General features: G+C 41.2%; 3 protein-coding genes across 23 annotated transcripts in view; 2 read left to right on the forward strand and 1 right to left on the reverse strand.

Moving 5' to 3' along the window:
* The window catches only part of LOC100643094 (tyrosine-protein phosphatase Lar), a 278,042-nt gene extending 273,546 nt beyond the window's left edge, over positions 1-4,496 (forward strand). For all 18 annotated transcript variants that reach the window (XM_048412226.1, XM_048412236.1, XM_048412227.1 and 15 more), the window contains one exon: positions 95-4,496. In XM_048412226.1, coding sequence (XP_048268183.1) covers positions 95-163 — 69 coding nt within the window. In that variant the 3' untranslated portion in view covers positions 164-4,496. The remainder of the gene's footprint in view (positions 1-94) is intronic.
* A 55-nt stretch (positions 4,497-4,551) lies between these two features.
* Positions 4,552-6,293, reverse strand: LOC100648998 (uncharacterized Golgi apparatus membrane protein-like protein CG5021). Of its 3 annotated transcripts, none has more exons than XM_012315792.3 (5): positions 6,172-6,293; positions 5,705-5,781; positions 5,392-5,626; positions 4,837-5,079; positions 4,552-4,760 (listed from the first exon to the last, which is right to left on the reverse strand). In XM_012315792.3, exons 1-5 carry the CDS (start codon positions 6,184-6,186, stop codon positions 4,695-4,697), a joined length of 636 nt encoding a protein of 211 aa, XP_012171182.1. In that variant the 5' UTR covers positions 6,187-6,293; the 3' UTR covers positions 4,552-4,694. The 3 variants fall into 3 exon arrangements, with proteins under 3 accessions (XP_012171182.1, XP_003400387.1, XP_012171183.1); XM_003400339.4 differs by having other exon boundaries at positions 4,837-5,091; positions 6,172-6,292; XM_012315793.2 differs by lacking the exon at positions 6,172-6,293 and adding an exon at positions 5,980-6,165 and having other exon boundaries at positions 4,837-5,091.
* Positions 6,294-6,735: 442 nt separating this feature from the next.
* LOC100649113 (zinc transporter ZIP11) lies at positions 6,736-22,911 on the forward strand. Of its 2 annotated transcripts, none has more exons than XM_003400340.4 (6): positions 6,736-7,027; positions 8,533-8,914; positions 9,796-9,947; positions 10,051-10,136; positions 19,060-19,317; positions 21,046-22,911. In XM_003400340.4, the coding sequence occupies exons 1-6, from the start codon at positions 6,920-6,922 to the stop codon at positions 21,122-21,124; spliced, it is 1,065 nt and encodes a 354-aa protein (XP_003400388.1). In that variant the 5' UTR covers positions 6,736-6,919; the 3' UTR covers positions 21,125-22,911. The 2 variants fall into 2 exon arrangements, with proteins under 2 accessions (XP_003400388.1, XP_012171185.1); XM_012315795.3 differs by having other exon boundaries at positions 6,740-7,027; positions 8,533-8,782.
* Positions 22,912-22,937: the final 26 nt, after the last annotated feature.

A 22,937-nucleotide genomic window follows, 5' to 3' on the forward strand; every position in this document is an offset into this window, starting at 1 on the left:
TTTACTTTCTATCCGAGATTTCCTTTTTATATATCTTTATAGCTGTTGTAACAGGTAACACGTACGTAAAGTGTAATATATGTTGCTTATGCAGGACCAATACCAGTTTTGCTATCGCGCCAGTTTGGAATATTTGGGTTCTTTCGATCATTACGCCAACTGACAAGCCGACACTCGCGAGGAAAGAGAATCGACGAGAGAAAGAAGAGATCGACAAAGAAACGAAAGAGAGGTCGGTGAACGAGCAAAAGTGCGACGCGTCTAGTACGATGAAGTACACGAAAAAATATGTAAGTTTGTAAGTATGTAGCCTGTATCATGTTCCCGGGCAAAGCGTACCATACTTGTACCTTCCAATGACAAATACAGTAGAAAGGCGATAAATTATTAACCTCTCGATCAACTAACTAAGGTAGTAACCAAGTATCTTACAGTCAATGGTGTCGCAACAGTCTCACGATAAGCGGAAAAGTTCCACTTTTTATGGGCGCCGCATGTGCTGAAACAATTTTCAAATTCCCCGACAACAAAAACGGGACAATACTGCCGTTTAGAATGTACGGCTTAAAAAAGCTCGCAGTAAAACAATCATATCCGTAGAAATATTCTTTACCATCATATCAAAATTTCCTTTTATAATTCGAAAAAAAGAAGACACACACACGCAAATACACAGGATGACACGCAGACGAACAAGAATACGCGAGAAACGAGAAAACTTGGATGTTTTCGAGCTAGAAATCGAAGAAACCAAGCGGGAAGCGATTGACGAGCGAGAGGAAATAGTACGAGGAAATCGTAATCGAAAATTGAAACGATCACTGAAACATATCCAACTCGAGAGGAATTTGAGAGACACGTTCCGATTACACGTCTCCCGAATCGCTCGAAAATGACGGCTGCTTTACATAATGTAAGAATAACGAAGAAACTGACGGGATTTATTATTTTACGATCATGTAACTCGCGATCAAAACGTCAGCGTATATGATATTTCGTTCTATGTCGAACTTTCCTATTCGTTGGAGAAGAACAGTGCTTCCATATTAGTGGGGAACGTAATGAAACCTCCGAGGCGAGCTACTACAGGTGCGAAACATGCCGCGTCAGAAAGGAAAAAAAAGACTACGAAGAAAGCGCGTGTTTCGTAAAGTACTTATCGATGCGACACGGAAGATCTCGAGAAATCAGAGAAAGAGAGAGAGAGAGAGAGAGAGGGGGGGGGCGAGAAATTGCAAGTATCTCGATCATAAAAGGAGCAGAAGTCACAGAGAGACGTAAATTTCCGCTCAGCAAAGAGAAAATTACCATACTGCCAAATCGACAATTATTCATGCTGAACCCATTACGCACGATAGGGATCTTCTCATTACCTACTGTAATTGTAAGTAGATCGTAAGGCGATTATTCTAAGATTAGTCTGTAAGCGATGCCATTAGAAGAAGAAGAAAAAAAGAAAAAGAAAATAATGCGACTGTATCGAGTGAAGGAAGTATGAAAGGAAACGGTGCCTATATTCAATTAATTAAAATGCACAAAGTGTTGTGCAGGTTTCTATGCGAACTAATTTAACTAACTAGAAGCACTGTATGTCGGATTTGCGTACTATTCCACCGAGCCCTCGATACCCTTGTGTACAGAGTACCATTGTAGGCTTCTACCTCGACTACTTTTACAGTTTTCCCCAGTTGCAAGGCTATCAACCGCAGTACACTAGTTCCGTTCTGGAGATTCACTCGTTTCTAGTACAATTCATCGAAAAACGTAGCTCATCAAACGCTAAGAGAACAGTCAACGAAACTTTGTAATTCATCGTCCTTGTCGCGGATATCGCGTCAGATCAATGCCAAAAACGATCATTTTCATGATTATGCGTCGTCCTATCCTGCGTATACATTGCAACAGCGTTAGGGGTGTATACTACTGGCGATTTAAACATTTACAGAAATTCTAAGTAGTCTATGAGGACAATAAGCTTGTGCTCGTTTATATATCTTCTATCTTCTATATTTCGAAATTTTCATCGTATCGTTCGATATAGAATCGTTTTATCGCTGTTCGACGATAATGGTAAAGCAAGAAATTTTAGCTATAAAAATATACAGTGCATCATGCGAGTATGTGCGTGGGTGGTATGGTTAACAAATATAATCAGCCGAGCGAGTCAGATCTCTTTCAGTTTTTGGCATTCGTTTGATTGCGAGGGTTTCGTGCAGTAACCTAAGCAAGAAAAGCAGAAGAGAAAAGTACGAAAGGAGAGGAATCGATGTTACATTCTTAGATCCGACTTTTAAATTTAATGATGTTCGATCAAGCATCTGACGTATATACATATTTTCAGTTAAAAGTGGTTCGAGGGTCAGGAATTGTGACTAAGTGTACATAAATGCACCGTTTGTCATTAACAACATTATATAAATATAAATATAACTATAAATATGGATATAAATATAAATATACATAAGTAAAATGATAAATAATATATATATATGTATGTATGTATGTATATATATATACATATATATTATAAATATCATAATTGAAGAGAGTACGCATTTAAAAAAAAAAAAAAAGCTGTGGATATTTTCTAGACTGTCAAGATAAGCACGTTTCTTTTATTTTTTCCATCCGTTTTGTCGCTTTTCGGTTTTCAACGCACCTTTTGATACTGTTTTTTAACGTAAGTTCGTTTTCATGCAACTTTACTTGCCTATTTTTTTACACGAGATTTACATTGAAGACTAATGTCCTACTGTATTATTTCCGAGCGTGCATTTATTCGCATCTCATATCATTTTATTTGATGTTGTAAGACTGAAGGCCATTGCGTGTCTAATGTATTATCGCGTACGTATATTTTCGGTACTTCTAAAGGTACTTAAACCGCCTCGGTCGTCCTTATGAAAGATTATACTATACTTAATCTTTGTATCTCTCTCATTGTCCGTTCAAATTCCGAGATTTTGCAAAGTGTTCGGTTCTTCTGTACATAACCTCTTTCTAATCCATCCACTATGACTTATTTGGGACTGAGTTTTTGAACTTGCAGATACGTTGTCAACATTCGTTCCTTGATTATCGTTGTATACTGGCCTTTGGTACGAGCACGAAAGTTAGTCTTGAAGTAATTCTATTTTTATAATTATCCTTTTTTATACTGTTGACTTGATTTATTACATTAATGTACATTTATTTTCCTCAATCTCATTATTGTTTACCTTTTATTCGTGTACAATTAGCGATATCGTGCTTCTGCCTCGGAATATAAATTCGTTGTTACTGGCAATGAAGAGACGACACGACGAAACGACTGTTTTTCAGTAAATCAAATCAGCAGTGATTAAGTAATCCTTGAAACAACTTCTCTCTTCGATAAAAATGTGCCATTGTTAAGAACTACAATTGGTGTAAAAACTTATTACAAAAAAATCGACTTGTTATACAAATGCATCACACTAAAAAAAAAAGGCTGAAAAACCAACGTACATAGAACACATTCCGATGAACAAACGATGATAATATGGTAACAAAACGATTTGAATTTAAAGAATCTCTTCGTAACATCTATAATCATATTCGTGGAAGAAGCGAACTAAACTTTAAAGTCTTTGGTACGATGATTTTAAGGATGTCGTTGTTATCCTTCGATTCAACTTTTTAACTACATACACACGTATTATATAGATATATTAAAAGATTTAACAAAAGAGAGAAGGAATATAATACTGCACAAAGTGCAGCTTCGCCAAGACGGTCGACAACTTCGCGTTCAAAGTTCCAGACTAAAAATACAATATGTTACGGAAAACGAAAAGTTAAATGATTGTATAAACATATTACTAGTTATAAGTTAGTAGCATTAAATTGTATCCGATGAATTTACCAATTCAAAAAAGTCCACGATATTCATATATTTATAAGATACCGAACCGTAATGTTATTACGTTCTTTTGTATCATTCCAAAAGTTTTGTGTATGTTGTACGTTAGCTGCGTGTCTATTGTTAGTGTTTATAATTTTTTTATATCCCAGAGTGTATAGCAATATGTGGTTTGTTGTATTCTTCTTCTTAAAAAGCATACAACTCGCGTCTTCGGAGCAATCTTTCCTAATACAACAAAATACAATCGGCCATATTATCGCTCCGTGCAATACCACGACGAGTTTGTTACACTGTGTGTGAGATCATCTCGAGTTCATCCATTTGGATAAGATTGTAGTCATACGATTGCAGTCATTAATTCCGAGGAAAATGTGAATTAAAGAAACAAAGAATAAGTCAAATATTAAATATCGTTGAAAGAATGGGAAATTATTTTGTGATACTTTCTTGCCAGAAAGAATACAACAGGCTGAAATGAATATAATAAATGCAATGTTACTAATTAACACCTATACAAATTAAATATTGTGTAATAGAAAGTCTGTTGACAAGGAGAAATAAGGTGTACATTATGTATTGCCCTGTGGCATCAATAAACTAATAATTAACGTAACATACGCATTTTTTTCCAAAACGTGAAAACGCCAGGAAATAAACGAACGACGATATTTTCAATAGCAATTTTATTTTATATTATTTCATTAAGATATACAATTATTCGCATCATTATATACAAGTCGATAGTTTTCATGGTGATACTTATTACGGCAATGTTTTCCTTAAATAATATCATGACTGAAGATTTCTAATCTTATATCACATTAGTTGGCGCACTTGGATTACCTGCGGGTGGACTCCTGGTCATCATGGACGCAACCTGTGACAATAACAGTAGATCTATGTACTTCTGGTTTACATATCCTTCAAACTATAAAGAACATTTATTTACTAACATTTTGTATGACTTGTTTTCTTAAAAAGTCGCTGGTGGCAGTAGAAATATTTTTATCATTTCCCATTTTGCATTTTACGTATCCATATAAATTTGCACTATTCAAAACGATCGCAATGCAAACGAGCAACAGCCACTTAAATTTCAAACTAAACAAGGCTGCCACAAAAAACACCGACCACAAAAGTGGACAGAGTATTAAGGCTAACCAAAAGATACGTGCTTCTGTAGTATTAATGCGGTTCTGTTGGACACCCTGAAACACAGGGTATACATAGTAGACCTTGTATTTTATAGTAAACAATTATAGTCCTTTCTACTATTCTTTTTTCAATGTTGTTTACCAAGAATAGTGAAACATTAAATGCCTGCATAATTATAAGCCTTTCTCTTTTTATCTTTTCCTTTTTACCACAATGTGTCAAGGGCATAAAATGTGAAAACTGGTAAACCTTGAACTATTTATTCATTCAGGTAAACACAATGTCTACTAAAATGTACAGAATCGAAAGGATATACGCAATAGCTGTAAAATATAGACCTTTAATTAACAAACCTTTTTAGATTCAAATACCCAGTGACTTTTTCCATTGTCATCCACGTAATTCCACCATCTAAGACCAACCATTAACCTTCCGGTGATATTTTTGACAGTCCAAAAGTCCATTGACAAAAGCAATACAACGACTACGAAACTAGTTATGAAACTATTTGAAAACCATCCACATAACATATAGGCTACTATCGCTGTTATTCTGAAGGCTAAATGAAACATGGTAACATATGGATGTCTATAAAGATATAATGTTGTCAATCTCAAACCTTAATTACTTTTATTAAATGTTTATATAATTATAACATTTATATACTTAAGTTTATTGTTGCTTTGACCCGTTTCATCCTCTTCACCAAAAGCAATTGTGTCATCATCCATTAGCAAAGGTACCTAAGAAATCACATAATAAAAGTTCAACTATTGACAAGCAACGTTACACGTCAAACTGTGAATTCAACGTTGATGAAAATGAGAAATGAAAATACTCTTTCCCTCCCTAGAAGGAGGTTAACACATAAAAATGATACAGCAACACTTTGTACACTTCAAAACATATCGATTTACACCTGTTTTAACTAATATACGTACGGATATTCACGAATAAATGTCAATAACAATTCTTCCGACACGACAACAAAACGGTGATGATATTTACGCGATGAAAATGATTCTTCTGTTATACTTTTAAGCAACCTGGCAGTTTATAGGTGGAAGCAAAAAAAAAAATACTTGGCGTCGATATACAAAAATCGAATGGGTTAAAATGTTCCGTACACTTACCGACGCAGACGCCATGTTAGCATGTTTTACTAAAAGCTTCCAGCGATACTAACGCCTCATTAACATGAGAAAAGCGCGAAACATACGTAGAAACGTCTTGAAATAAAATCCTAGAAAAGAATTCAAATACGTCTTTGATTAATGACAGATGATTCAAATTCTCGAACATGTCTCGGTGAATGAAATAAGTGCCTGTCAAAAGTCATGGAATTTAGATACAGGTTTAATGCAGTTTGAATATCGTGCACGTCGCTGTAGATCGTTATCGGATTGGTGCATTGGAATTGGCGAATTCTATTGGTCAATTGAGATAGTGTTTAGCGTCACATGTATATGCAAGCAACCCCATTTGTACGTAAGGGCGAATAATGACAAACGCGTGTTCGCCATACAGTGAAGTTACATATGTTCGTCCGGTTTCGTATCAATGTGTTCTGTGTACCCTACTCGGAAATCATAATTGATAAGTACAGGAACGAACTCGTCCTACAGCAAGTAGACGCGAATATGCGTTGGTAGTAGTGGACTAGCAATAGCAGCGCCGATATTCAGTAGTGTTAGTAACTGTAATGAAGTATCAGTGGCAGCCACTGTGATAGTGGTAGTGGCGATGGTGGTGGCTGAGATAAGTGCGGGGGACTGAATGCATATCAACGGAATTTGTGTCCCACGAAACAGTTTCTCGTGGTTCACATTGCAGAGGATGTGTTGTGCGATCTAAGGTGTCGAGGATTAGACGATTGGTACAATGTTAAAGGATTATTCGCCAATCGTACAGGCGCTCCTAGGAACGTTATTTACGTGGGCTCTCACCGCAGCGGGTGCCGCACTTGTTATCGTAATTCGAGGAAAGCAAGTAAGCTTTATTCCTTTATTTTCTTCTGCAATCGAATATTTTTGAATTTACGTACATTTCGTCAGGTATTTATTACTGCATTAATCAAAATGTTATATACGTTCGACTCTAACCTAAGTTGCAAAGTATACACTAACCTTTATCGTACATTCTTCGCGGGAATTAGTCCGTTTTGAAAACGTTAAAATTACACTTACCACCTTGAAAAAGTTTCACATCTTAGTTTAAAGAAACATGATATTTACGATACTCTAAGCTTTGTCATCGTCTTACTTTTTTCTTATTGTAATTTAGTGCAATACAATAGCGGAATAAAATAAATTTTGTTATCGGAAATGGTTAACGTAAAATCGATTAGTTTCTTTTGCGAATCAGTGAGGAAAAAAATGTACTACGTAAGAGGTGCAATTAATTTCGATGTTATTATCAGTTAACGTTTTTTAATTTTTCTCCCCAGTTTGTTTTAGGGCATCCTAAATCTCCTATCTATTTCTGTATCTTTCAATAGTGTTTGGCTAGTAGTATCCAAAAATGTCAGTTTTAAGTTTATGAAATCATGGAATCAAAAGTTATACATCTGTAAAAAGGCACACGTTTTATAGCTTATTTCGTTACAGATGTTCAACAAATTCGCGTGAACCTGGTAGATAGCAGTGTTACCGACCGCTTTCCGCCTGGATTTATCTGATCCAACCCAATATCGATATGAATTGCCAAACCTGAAATTTGGCCATCATGTGCATCTATTTAGAGATAGTAATTTGACTCGTTAAACTGAAACGGATAGTCTGTGAATAAAGCTAATATGGCGTAGAAATAAGCTGTGAAATATTGGTGCATGTTTGCAGACGCATAACTTTTAATCTCATGATTCCCTAAATTTAGAACTGGCGTTCTTGGACCTTACCAGTCAAATATTATCAAAGGACACAGAAATAAACCAAAAATTTCGATCAAAAATGAAGTTTAGTCTGATTCTTAGCGGTCACTATATTAGCTATATTAGCTATATTAGCTTTTTCTAATTAGAAAATTTGTGAAGTAAATTTTCTATATGGAAATAGCATAATATCGACCAATTTCGTTTATGAATTAGTCAAAGAATCGAAAAGAAAAATGAAGAAAATATATTACGCAATTTAAAATTTCAACGTTATCTAGTTCACGTTTGCATCTTTTTTCATTTCTTTTTAAGAAATTGCTACTAATTTAAAACTTTATCTGATAAGATTAGATGTATACTAACTGAACAACGTATGAACAAAATTTCTATTTACGAAAGGAAAGGTATCGCTTGGTTCTATAACATAAAGAAATATCGAATGATATTTTAGAAGTGTGATAAACAAGTAACATTTTACGATAATAAGTTTATTACTGTATAATTATTTTAACAGTATCACAATATGTTTGATTGTTGACGCCTATTTGAAATTCTACGTACACGTAAATTAAGAGATAAGAGAGCAGAACGATACTAAATGATGGAACGCGTTTAATTACAGCGTAAATTATTGGACATCAGCCTGGGATTCGCAGGCGGCGTGATGATAGCGGCAAGTTACTGGTCGCTACTGGCACCTGCTATTGAAATGGCGACAAAGAGCAAATTGTACGGAGCGGAAGGCGAATACGCGTTCGTACCAATAGGAGTTGGATTTCTCATAGGCGCGGCTTTCGTTTATGGGACGGACGCGTTGATATCTTCCCTTGGCATTCAGTCCCCCAATGTGCTTTTAGCTATGCAGTCAGTCGGTACGAAACAAAGACGCAAGATCCTTGCAAAACTAAAGAGTGACGAGGATTTAGACGATTATGATCCGTATAACGGCGTACAGATATCTGGTGGAAAAATGTATACTCAAATTGAGTCAACCACCATCGACGGTATCACATTTTCTTCCTGTAATATGTATCCAATTCTTTCTGTAGGCTTGGAAAATGGGATCAGTTCACTATACACGTGTATATTATTATTATGTCTATGTGTCAAAATGTAAATGTTCACTCGCCCCTCTTTGCTTCCTCGTACAATAAGCGATTAACTCGTTCAGAAACAAACAATTTTTCAAATATATCAATCCTGCGAGAAAAAGCTTATGACGTTGCTTACTTGTCTTTCATTTAATTAATGTACTGCTGTTTCTTTCTGAACAGTGCATAATTTTTTTTTTTTTTGTACTTATCGTACGTAATATCTTGTATTGCGTAGTTAGTCGTTAGTTAGAATGTTCGTCAGTGTTAATGCTTCTTGCATTTAAACAAGATGTGTGAAGTAATGTATGCATGAAAGCATTTTCGATACAATAAGTGGAACTTGCAAAAACACGACCGATAAAATATGAATAGAACGTCTGATCATTGAAACGTGGATGACTCTGACGTATTATTGACGCTTTGAAAGTACAAAATACTTTTGTATATAAAATTAATACCTTACTTATAATAATAATAATTACCTTAATAGAAAGGTAAAAATAGCAAAATGTGCATCAATTTTTGTCGTTCCTGTTGAAGAAAGTTCCGCTACTTGTAAAACTGATCTTATTAATCCTGCCTGCGGATCTAAACTATAATACACAAGAGGTGCAAAAAATGGAATAGAAAATACCGGGTATTAATGATAAGCTTTACTGTGCTTTGATTCAAAAAACGAGAAAAGAAGAAGACAGATTATGTTTACACAGGGGCTCATATACACATATATAAACAATTTAATCCACTCCTAACGAATGTTATAGTATATCATTAATTGTGGCATTTTCCAGGTTTCTACGAGCAAAATACCCGAAGACGACAAATTGCAAATGTAAATAGGCCAGCGGAACAAGAAGAAACAGGCACAATTTACGAGGATCCTAACAACGAATGTAAAAACAATCAATGGAGAAGAGTTTTGTTGCTGGTCGTTGCCATTACGGTACGCAAAGTCGTCGAGATTATCTTTAAATGCATCTATGACATAAAATTACAAATAAAATGTGACAAACTTATGCTCGAGATTAGTTTTTGCAATGTATTAGGTGCACAATATTCCAGAAGGTCTTGCAGTTGGAGTTGGATTCGCTGCAGTTGGTAACAGTGCATCAGCAACTTTTGAAAATGCAAGGTAAGCAACATTTCTGCATTTCTGTACGTAAGGACTACCAATATGGGAGTCTAACAGTCTTCTAACAATATACACGACGCTTCAAAATTCCGAGCATCATGAAGCGAGCGTTATTTCAATCAGCGCAAATTTTAAACGCAATGAAAAGCTATTTTCATAGGCAGCGATAGATTCTCGGAATCTAATCTAGTGTAAACTATGTAGACATGTAATCCAGAAGCCTGCCTTGAAGAAGAGGGGATATGTAAAAGCGCATAAGTACATTTTTTTAACCTTCTTTTCCAATACTTAAGATTTATTCGTATTTTATATTTTAATATCTTTATCTGATATTTTGGCCTGAATAATTCAACTCACATTAATCATATACTTGACAAGTTTTTCACAATATGACTGAATGATTATTATTCTTGGAGATTCGCCATTGTATGTAGAGCGATATTTCAAATAGATTCTAATACGTCTAAAGTAAAGTTCACTTAAACCAATCGCGCCTATCAGATTCATTACGGATCATCATCGTTAAGTAGTTAAGAGAATTGTCCAGAGGGGAGAAGTCTTCGGTTACGTTAAAAATCAGTATCTACGTTTATTTGAAAATCTACCATAGTTGTCTGAATAGATCTAATTCGACGTTCGTACGGTAAAAGAGGAAAATTTTATCGAACGATATTTTCCTTTTCTATTCGCACGTTTAAAAATAGCCTCGTTTGTTCGATACATCGATAAAGGCGGAAAGCACAAATACTCGTGTAATTCGAGCGAGTGTCGCTACTGTAGGATATCGTAGCTCAAGTCGAAACGATTCGGTCGATTCTAGATGGCTACGATCCAGAAAGAAGTTGAGGAATTCGCCGATAGATGGTAACACCATTGACGGTCGAGCGGATGGAAGTTAGGAGCGCGTGCTAGGAGGTCCCCATGAATGAGTTCTATGGTGGTCGGTCGCGAGTGCCAGCCGCAGGCAAAGTTTATTGGCAGCAGTGGGTGCCTGTTGCGCGGGGGAAGGGCACGTGTGGCCCTGGAATTCAACGAGCCCTAGGCGCCGCGCATTCCATTCCATACCCCGTACCCCGCTTCCTCGTCCCTCTACCACGACTTGTCCCGAACTCGCTCTCCTTACCGCCTTACGCCTTTGACTTTGGAAACAACTCAGCCTACTGCGATGACGTGTACAACTACATCCACTGGTATGACGTTGATTTCATTTCTACAAAAGCCGCCCGGGCAACGTAAACTTTATTTATAGAAAATGTTAACGATATCGCATGCTCCCATATCGTCGACCTTCCTCTTATTCTCTTCTTTCTTTTCTCTTATTTCTCTCGTCCTCCTTTTCCAAAGATAGCCCGTTAATTCGCCCAATCTTGTTACAGATTCGTTCTTTCCAATTCTTTCCAATCTCGAATCCGCTCGACGAGCTTTAAGGCAATTCACAGTAACGAACTTTGTAATCAAATACGAGGATCAATAGGGGGAAAAGCAACGTTCATTATTGTCACTGTAAGAACGTGCACGTGAATCGACACGTGCACGCAAATGACTACTTCCGATTCCGCTGCTCAAGGATCCATCCGCTGCTCGGCGATCGTCCGCTTATTTTCAGTCGCGAGCTCGCAGTTTTTTTACACGTAGTCAGCGTGGAAATGGATGGAAAACGTTTCTCCTTCGTATTGGCAACCAAAATTTTCACGCTTATTAGCCAGGGCACCTGGATAACCCGAGCGTGTTCTTTCCGTACGCTAAATATAGATAGATAGCTTTATTTTCGCACCTTTTAATTTTTTATCTCTGTAACTAAAAAAATAAGTACGTTCGTGTACGTGCTCTTCTTCGAAAGCAACTTTTCGCAGATACAATTACAATGGCGAAACTTATTCTCTGGATACGTAGTTATTACGTAATTTAGTTAATAAATAAATGTTTTCTTATACAGGTATCCTTTTATTATATGCGTACTCTGATTAAAGGGTATAATTTAAGATTTTAAGATATGTTTTTCGTACAATTTTATTGTAAAAATGTAAATCGATGTAACAATGTATAAGGAATGGGCGTTTAGAGTAGTTGTGCAATATGCGAAGAAACATAAAAGATTGATAAAGAAAAATAGCTATCAACGTAAATGTTCAAACGCATTTAAGATGTTAACAGAATCTCATTACAGTACTACCAAACTCGAAATCGCGTCATACCCGAATCTCGCTGCGTTCGAATGCTATTGGATATCTGAGTGGAGATTACGAGCGTCCGTAGGTCATTAAGTATCCGTAGAATGAATGGACCGGATCGATGTTTTCCTCTCTGTCGCGCGATAATTGAGAAATACAGAGAGAGAGAGAGAGAGAGAGTTCTCTTTTTTCTTGTCCGATACAACGTGAACGCTTTACCAAAAGGCTAATGGAATGGCGACTTTCGCCAACAAATTTCCAAAGAGACTTTGGATTTCAGAGCTTATTGGAAAATATTACCGGGGAAGCTTATTTTTTTCATCTTGTAACGAAGCCGGTAAGAGAGAAGCGGAGAGAAATAAGAAGGTAAACGAACCAGCGAGAGCGCACGATAAGCGGTGCGACATAAACGCGGTATCGCGCTAGTTTCCCAGTTATGAATGAATCGTCGTCTCGGTTCGAAAGATGACCCCGGCCGATATATCGGCGTCGTGCGTATCGCCACGTACTGGTTCGTGCCGTGCGTATATTCTTATCGGTACTGCGGGTCTTTGTCGTCTGACGACTATCTTCTTTCAGGGAATGTTCACCGGGAAAAATATTTTTCCATTAAAAATAGATACTCACGTCGATGGAATCGGGGTAAAGAAGGGAACGACGAGGAACGAGCAAGGATCGTCGCGCGTTGGGAAAATCGCTCAGCCTTGAGCGGTTATCGAGCCAGCATGCCCTTTTGTAGCCGAACTCGTCGGTTACGAGCAACATTCCATTCTCACGACGATCGCGAACCTGCAGGCTACTGGTGTCGAGCGTATTTTCGAGAGGTTAATCGGTACAAATGTCTCATATTCGGTACATAGAAAAGTTGCACCGCTAAGCGTTCGAGTAAGCGACATGGAAAAAATTGTCGAGGCAAGAGATCGTTGGCAGATCGTGTCCCGGTCAAGGAAAACATCGTCATCCGTAAGTGGCGATAGAAACGAGGCTTTACGCAACAGATCCGTTTACGTTATCGATCGATCGGTCGCGACATGTCCTTCCCAAGGAAAGGTAATTCATTCGCGAGACCGAGGCAAAACGTTGCTCGAGAGTTGCGTTCGAAGCGGCGAAAGAATCATGAATGAAAGGTTCGGCGGTGGTTGATTGGTAGCGCGTGGTCGTTCACGTCGGTATCTGCAGTGCGTTGGAATAGTCAAGAGTCAAGAGCAAACAGACAGGACAAATAGAGCGAGAAAAAGAGAAAAGGATGCTGGAAGAGTGGGCAGCCGATAGGAGCGACGATATTTGCACTCGTAAAACGCTCAAGGAGATCCGGTACTGAGTCACCTTCTGTACCGAGATACCTTCGCGGTATGCGAATTTTTCGCGGAATCTCGCTCGTCCTTATCTCGTTTCGCCTTTGAAATTCGTCACTGAATCGTCGTTAGCGTCTATTCTCGTGACTTGTTACTTCATGACGCGATCTGTCTTGTTGCGTACCACAAAATTATCTGGAAATAGATGAACATCTCCTGAGTCATGAAAAAGGCGTTCACGATCCAATCTTCGTCTCGCTCTCGAACGAGAAGAACGCTGTTTCAGATCGGAAAGGCTAAATAGAAATTCTCACCAGTGCGGAAGATTTGGTCACGTGATCGCGTATCTCATTCGATATATCTTCGCTGTTTCCGTTTACCTTCGATTCGTAGAAGAAAACGGGAAAGAAGGAAATGGAATGAGCGAGTGAAAAAGAGAGAAATAGCACGCATAAAAACGAAGGAACTACGGAGTGGCGGGTTGGCATGGTACGTAGATGAGGTGTTGCTATGTTAAACACGGCGCCAGACAAAGCTGCCGACGAAACCACCTCATTTCAGTGCTATCCTCCTGTCTGTCTTATTATATACCGACCGACCGACCGACCGACCGACCGACCAGTGCTCACCGCACTGCGGCCCCTCTCTGTCCTCGTGTCTCTACTTTTCTCTTTTTACTTGCCCGCTCTCTTCTCTCTACCATTTTACCCTTTCTCTCCGTGGCTCTAGCTTCGCTGTCCTCTTTCGGCTCGAACATCCTCTCTGGCTATCTACGCCTTCTTTTCTCTTCCTTCATCTTCAAGTTGTAGTATCGTATACCATAACTATAAACGCGATAGTCCGTAACTCGTTCCGTCATTGCTGAAACTGTATTTTCGTAGAAGAAAAAAACCGAGGAATGTCGATCGTCCACAAAGAGTAAAGGCCAAGTCGGTAAACGAATAATGTCCGACTTAACGACGTTTTCTCAATTTCTTGGTCGATTTTTTAAAAGATGCGATTGTTAGATTTAGTAGCAGGACACAGCCTCGACAGTTTTCTTCGATCGTTGCACTTTGTGCTTATCACACGCGGAAAACTCGTTCTGACGTGTGCTAATATCAAAGGAAGTCGGTTACGATATAGTACTTCCCGTTTAGCTTCGGTGCATAGTGCATAGTATTACGAATGCACGTGCGCAGCGATAGACACGCCAACCGTATCTCGGAACCTTCTCCGCGACGAGAACCGCCTTCCGTTATCAACGGAAGACGAGCATTCCTTCGCATTGATTTCGATCCCGTCGTTAGACTGCCGGACACCGTTTCTTCTTTTTGTCTGTTCCTCGTCTACATTTTCTACGCGCGAGATGCTTCGAGTACAGCCGTTCACGGCCAAAACCTTCTGAGAATTCGACTCGCGAGACATTCTCTAAGTTAGCGGACACAGCGATACTTTTCTCCTTTCTTCTTCTTATTTAGCTCGAAAAGTTTTGTACGATGGGACGTATCGCAAATAGAAGCTTTCGATATCGCAAGATATTATCAAAGATGAAAAGAAAAAAAGAAAAGAGAAAGAAAGAAAGAAAGAGACAGTGGAAGAAAACGGGCGATCAAACAAGCTATCGGAAAGCGCATTTGTCATTGCGACTTCCTCCTGCTCTTTCTTCTTTCGGTGGACACGTCTATCTCTCGCTTCTGCTCGGTGTCTCGGTTAATTCGTTTCTCTTTCTCTGGCATCGGGCGATGCACCGGCGCGCACGGTGCAGCGACTTTGCAATGCTTGGAATGCAGCGGCATTACGCATGCGCACCGCGTACCTTACTCGGAACAGACGAACAGCCGGATCCGTTATGTCCCTCGACGACGACCTCGGGACGATCGTCTGTCCGGACTATTCGACGAACTAGCGTCTTCTTGCCGATCGAACTACCGCCATCGTGACGGCTACTCGCTGTTGCGTCCATGATCAACCGTACACGCAATGGAGGCTATTTCTTCCTTGTGCGCTGCGTGGCTCACAAGGAACATCTGCTGTCGGAATCTCGCGATCGAACGACCGTTCCCAATTCGGCAAAAGCCACCTTACCCCTTGGAATGCGCGCCAATTATTTCACGGCGAATTCGTTCTAAACTTTTACGTCGTGATCGTAGTCGTAAGAAACAGCTTCCTTCCCTCGTGTCGTCTTAACGCGCGGGTAACTACGACCGGTTACCGTTTCGGCTAGAAAAGGCTGCGTCGCAAGGAAGGGTGACGAGGGTTGAGAATGGGAGAAAAAGAGAAGGAAACGGAGGAACAGGTTCGCGAGAATCGGCAAACGCGTTTCTGTTTGACATTAAGAGGCGCGCAACGATGCCGGAGGTAGCAGAGAAGAGCGGGGTTGATCTTGGTCTTATGATTTTATGGTGTTAAGCCGTGGCCGGTGGCCTCGGGACTCGGAGCCGAGAAGAGCCGGAGAACTCGCCTTGGCGTTGGTGGAATGCGGGACGGGCAAATCGCGGTCGGCCCGCTTGCGCCTCGTTCCCATGCATTCCTTACTCCCTCTCTCGTTCCTCCTTCGTCTCTGCTTCTCTTTCTTTCTCTTCCCTTACCCCTGCTCCTCCTCTCTCGCCCCTTTTTGTCTTGCTCGCTCCTTAGTTTTCTCATACAAGCGCGTTTATACGTCTACGCTCGTCTCACGCGTTGCTCCCCTCCCCTCGTCTCTCTTCTTAACGCGCGTCGTACGGTGTATGAACATAAGCGCACACCTAAGGACTCGCGCATAACACGTAACACCGGCTTCTCCCCCTTTTCCTATCTTACGATGTTTCAAGACCCTCTCCGGGTCTCTAGTCCTATGCTCCTTCTATCTCTATTCACATCTTGTAGGTTCACCAATCCCGCGGTCAATCCCTCCAACGGAGATTCCTCGTGATTCCTTCGGGATCGTTCCTTCTCCTTCGATTTCCTCCTTCTGCCGGTCGCTCGTTCGTTCCACGCTTCCTTTTTGGAAGCGCAGCCTCGGCCAACGAAAAACGGCTCGTTATCGTATCGGCGACGATGAAATTTCGCTGCTAGCAACGCTGCTTTCCACCGTGAGATCGATAAAATGCAACCGATCGTTGTTTACGAGGCACGAGCACGCTGTTCGATCGGAGCGCTCTTTAGCTTTGATTTCTCGTTTCGCGCTGAGAAAGAAAGTCAGACGAAAGAATAATTTGTCAGTGTTTCGGTCGTTTAAGCCGAGGACGAGCGTTGCCGCCTAAAGACAGTCACGGTTGCTTATGGAATGCAAAATGGCGACCGGCGATGCGTTCAACGAAACTACTCCGGTCGCCATTTTGGTACACATTCACAAAGCTACACCGTTTCGATAATCCGTTAAGTTCTTCGGTATCTACGACGTCACCGGTTCAACGTATTTATTTTCCATCGACGCGAAGCTAATTTTTATGGCTGCCGCCTGTAGATCCGGCGCTCCATCGAATACGCACGTCTAACGGTAACTCCGCTACGAGTTTGACCATGACAATCAAAACACCGGTGTGCTACCTTTTTTTTTGCCTTTTAATAGATACCAGTTTGGCGAGATCTATACCGTTTCTGCTCGGAGAAATCTCCGATTCGCGGCTCGAGACAGCGCGACGCCCTCGCGCGTAATTCCTCGGGCGATGGATACCTCCGTTTCTAATTTGAAAGGCGAACCTTAGCCGCGTGATCTCTCTAGCGCGCGACAACGCGAACAAATTTATGAATGGGCCTACATCTCTCTCTCTCTCTCTCTCTCCTCTCTCCTTTTACGTCTATTTCACGAATCGTACAAAAGCAGACGACTAGTTGGATACCAACGCGATAGACACTTTCCGATTTAGAAAGTAGCGACAGTTGAGAACAAGGAAGAAGACGAGCCATGGTAAACGAGTTATTTCGTTCACACGTAAAGGATGATGAAGACACTCGAATGTTATTTTTTAAGTAAATTTGATTACACCACGTAGGGCGAAGCGACCTTCTCGATCGAGCGTTCGTTCTATCGTAATAAAATAGGACAATGTGGACAAAATGAATTTCAAAAACGGAAGAATCCGAACTCCGTTGGATTAGGCAGCGAGAAACGCTAGAATGACGCTGGCCGGTCTAGCTGTCTGGCGATAGGGTAGACGAATCGGGAAATCACGGCGCTGACCGTGGAAATCAGAAAGAAGAAGTCAGGAAGGAAAAGAAACCTGGCTGCAGGAGGGCGCGGTTGGAAGGAGCGAGAGAAAAGAGGCGAAGGAGCATAGGAACGATGAAAAGGGACAGAGTGGAAGAACGAGAGAAAGAGAGAAACGTAAGAAGGTGAAGCCAAGAGCGGTGTGGTAGGGGACGATCATTCTTGGAACTCGGGTGACCTCCCCTGATGCAACTGGCGAACAGCCGGACCCGACGGGTTAACTGTACAACCACTTATGTACGTCGATGCTGTAGGAACGCGACGGCGATGCCGTCCTATGAAATAACGTGCTACACGCCGCGGCATGACATACCATACCATGTGCTCGGCATGTACGAGAGAGCACGATGATCATGCATCGGAAGGAGGAGCTTGGTTCGCGTCATTCATTCACCTGCTCGACCATCTCTGCTATTCTCTATCGATCGACCGCTTATCTATTGTTGCTTGAAAATTCTAATCGTTGACCTATCGATAATTCATCCGCCCATCCATAGTCTTCTCGAGGTCTGGTCAAGAACCGAACATGGAAAGTTTCTCCATCGTCTCTGATTTCTTCTTACCAACGCGATAATCACTTTGGCTTCCTGTTGTCTATTCGTCTTTTCGATTTTTCGTTTTATTCAATTTGTTTCGTGAACTGTGCTTTAGTATTCGAATATTCTAGCTAATATCTGGTGATTTCTTCGTGCCGTTCTCTCCCTTACTTATCGTTCTATCGAATTCGCTTGATACGTGCGATCGTTGAGATTGATCGACTTGGAAATTTCCAAACAGTACGCGATAGTAATTGGTTCGTAGACTCGGCGCGCAACTCGTTTTCTTACTTTTGTTCTTCTATTCTCGCCCTTCGGTACGCTTTAGGATCTACGCGTAATGTAACAGCAATCTACAAATTTCCAAGAAGGAAAAGGCGGACACGTGTCCTATCTACGTAACGTCTATGTGGAGATTCGAGAGTGAACGATTAGTTCGTTACGTATAGGACAAGAGAGTGGAACGTTCTTCGGAGAAGCAGCTCGCATCGCTCGAACCGAGCAAATGGAAAAATCTAGAGAATGTCGAAGTCGTCGACCAGTTTCAAGAACTCACCGGGATCGGATGAGACGGTGCAAGTTGACTCGCGACAAAGTCACCTTGTCTCCTCACCTTTATCCTTATCGTTCGATCGCGATACGCGCTTCTCGCTAAACCAGACACGCTTATTTTTCCTGTCACATCGACGTTGCTTAGTAGAACGCGTTCAACCTACTACCGCTCAGTCGCGTTATACGTTTTTATTACAGAAACCTTGCAATCGGAATCGGTATCCAGAATTTTCCCGAGGGACTGGCGGTGGCTCTGCCCCTTCAAGCGGCTGGAATTAGTACGTTGAAGAGTTTCTGGTACGGACAACTCTCAGGGATGGTAGAACCTCTCGCCGGCGTCCTTGGCGCAGCCGGAGTGACGTTCGCTGAACCCGCGCTACCTTATGCGCTTGCCTTTGCAGCCGGTGCAATGATCTATGTCGTGATCGACGATATCGTTCCGGAAGCGCATCAGAGGTTGGTACAATTTTTATTACATTTGCATAGAAATTGGGAATAAGAGCGTAGAAATCTCTCTTTCTCTCTTTTGAAACTACTATTGTTGTTGTGGTCGTTGTACGAAGAAAAAGTAAAGAGGATACGGTCGTACAGGTCTAGAAAGATAGAGGCGCATGTACGGCGCATGTTCGAGAACGATTACGGTACAATGGCGCGTGACGGCAGTAGCGTAGTTAGCGCAGCGTCGGCAAAACGGACGTGGCGAATTTCTTTCCCAGGCTCGACTGCCTAGCTGAAGACGCATTGTCATTATAATTGGCTCCTTTTGTATTTCGCGTGCGATCTAACCGCTCTGGCCGACGGGACGGTACCGTACAGACACGCTTTCCTCCTGAGATAGTGGAGCCAAGTTCGCTCCCTCGGGAACCCTCCAGGGCCCGACAAACACAAAAGTGACAAACCCCTCTGTAAACCGTTGTTTGACCTCCGACAGGCGAGAAGCTGTTTCTCGTATGCGTTGCACCGCGTGTGATCATTTCCAAAAGGCCGAAGGAAGTAAAAGAGGGGAAACAGAGAAAGAGAGAGAGAGAGAGAGATTACAATGCTCGCTTTGCTTTCTGGTTTAGCAGGACAGCAGAGTTTCTCGCGAAAGGTAAACGCGCTCCCTGTAAGATCGAACGATATCGAAAAAAGAAGCGCGAAAGAATAAGGACGAGGAGAAAGTTTGCGAGATCCGAGAATCGATTAGTTTTCGTAGCGACGCACACGCGTGCGCAAGAACCAGCTCTAAAAACGAAATACAAGAAACACGGCTATGCTATGTAAAAGCTATCGAAAGAATTCGGACTTGTCACGTATCTCGGGAATTAATTTTTCTTCGACTCACGGGTTTCTCAACTGCTACAGAGCTAGCCGGATTCTTGGAACGGTCGGTCCTCGGTGATCGTTTGCATGATTGTCCGTTCGGTGAAAAGGAATGCCTCGTTTCGGGCCCGTAGCCTCGCAGCTAACGGCAATCGTCTACTTTTTTGAAAGCAGCCTGTGGTTCGAAAGATACGCGCGATGTTGTCGATGATACTTGGCAAGAGATCTCGATCGATATTTGTCGCGTCGAAACGCGTCGAAACGCGTCGAATCGCGTCGAATCGCGTCGTTTGTCCACCGACCGCGAACCGTAATGGCTAATAAAAATACAAATTTCTGAGGCACACCGAAAGGAGGTATTTACCGCGCGGATATGATTGATATGGTAGAACGCCCACCGAAACACAACGGCACATTTCACCGGCCGTTAAAATTGATGGCCGTGTATAATTTACGAAATCAACAAGCCGTGACGTGCAATACCGGCTACGAGCGTGTGTGTTTTGTGCGTACTTAATCCCTACTTATATCGCGAAAACCCTTTTATTTCTCGCTATCCTGCTATTTTTTATTCCCGTTGTTTGTTTCCATCTCTGCACCTCGATCATCTTTGAACGTTCGCTCGGATTCCTATTTTTCCTACCACTCTCCTCTTTCTACCGCCATTTTTCGTCATCTGCGTCGAACAGATCGTCCGAGCATCCAGGTCTTCCTCCAGTTTCTTTCCATCCATCGTCGTTCGTTGAAATATCCAGCTTTACGTTTACGTTCCTCTGCATCCATCCTTGGATATGAAAGAGAGAGAGAGAGAAAGCGTGCTTTTGTGTCTTAATCAGCTTGCATCTTTAAGAAGAAAACGTATTTCTTGCTTTCTGATTACAGTGGAAACGGTAAACTCGCCAGCTGGGCCGCGATCGTTGGCTTTTTGGTAATGATGTCTCTGGACGTTGGATTAGGCTAGGATAGCGCGATAAAAGACATTTGCGGAAATCGATGCGTGTCTAGGTTTATAGATTCGTTCGATAGAGTGGTTATTCCTTCGAGAAGCTCGTTCCGATTTTTAAAGACAATTTTCTTTAAAAATCGGAACGAACTTTCCGAACAATTCAATAGTAAACGCGAGAAATTCCTAATAATTTCTGTCTCGCGGCATTCCGTCGAATTTCACGGTCGAATTTCACGGTCGAATTTCACGGTCGAGTGTGGAGATCGAAGTGAAGTTAACGTGGCGCGTTAACCGCTAACGATCTCGAAGTTCCGACAATTCGATCGGGCTTTCTTCTCGTAGAACGAGATGCCGAGTTCGATCGTATACCGCCTCAAAATTATCCGAGTGTGTCTTCCATGAATCTAGTCTTTGTTGATCCGATATAGAAGTCAATTAGATCAATCAGGCGACGACCTCCGGTTACGCTTTACAACATTCTACGCCGTGTTCGTCGCGACCAAAGGAAACGAGTAGAAGATCGTTTGCCCTTGTTCGCGATTTAAAAACCGGCTCTGTCTACTTCTCACCCTCTTATTCTCTTATCCTTAATCTATATATTTATCGTCTCGGGTAATGGGAAATTTCGATTCAGTATTGCGAAGATACTGCAATGACCAATCGAAAAATAAGAAAAATGCCGAACTCGGGACGAGAAGGCAATTCTTCTGGATAGCCAATTTCGTTTAGAAATATAGTCGTAAAGAATCGGTGCAGCTCCTTGCTTTCTTACGCAACATTTTACGTAGCTTTCTTTCAAATGGATTCTCTCACGAATAATACGAATGTGGCAATTTCAAAGTGTCTTTCGCACGACACGTACGCAATCGTACGCTGCATGCTAGATAAATGCACGCACGTTTATTACGCAGTATCCAGGACGTATCTTGTCGAATCAGTTCGTCGTTCGTGATCGATCCGAAAACTTAAACGGTTAAACGTGCGATAAACTCGCACGTGCTGCAGTATCTTGTTTTTTAGATAAGTAAGTTTACAACTGCCATCTTGCCATTGTAAAATATTTTCTATTTCCCATCCCAATCGTACCAATGTTTATCGTAATGAATTTTACGATGCTTCGAACAGTACGTATGTAATTTTATCGATTCGCTATAATAATGTATAGTACCTACCGTTAACGGGACGCCCGTTTCGTTTCACGCTCGGCGCTGGATCACTACTTATAAGACAAAAATACTATTTTTTCGTATGTAATAAATCGATACATAGACATAAGAAAACGCGTGCGTTACTTGTAGTACACGGAGAAGCACTCGAGGCACGTGTGATCGATCGAATCGTCATGCACACTGGACGAATCGATACTTTTCACATGCATATTGTGGTAGTGCGGTTTCTCAGGTTCCTACGTCCGCGTACGATCCTCGTAGTTGCAGTTTCGTCGACGATCTCGAGCCAGACGTTGCTCGTAAGAGACAGAAACAGAGCGCGAGAAAGAGAGAGAAAAGAAATCGATCGTCGCATGCTTTGTATCGAACCAGTGCATGTAAAGTGCGATGTCAGTCGTCTTTACGACGAAAGTGGTGCTTTGGAAACTTTCTGCGAATTATAAACCGACTAAGTAGCTATATCGGTATTAAATATCCTAGGTTTTGTACCCAGTGGAAAGGCTTTCGGGATAGAAGCGTCGTTCGATCGTAAAATAAAAATGTGCGACTGGAATCTTTCTCTATACTGGTACGAGTAAATTGTTTGTATCAAGAGCAATAAAACAGAGTACGAATTACGGCCGTTAGACGGAATATCAGCAGGATATTTTTTACTGTTC

This window comes from Bombus terrestris, chromosome 14 (assembly GCF_910591885.1).
Source record: "Bombus terrestris chromosome 14, iyBomTerr1.2, whole genome shotgun sequence".
NCBI classification, from domain to species: Eukaryota; Metazoa; Arthropoda; class Insecta; order Hymenoptera; family Apidae; genus Bombus; species Bombus terrestris.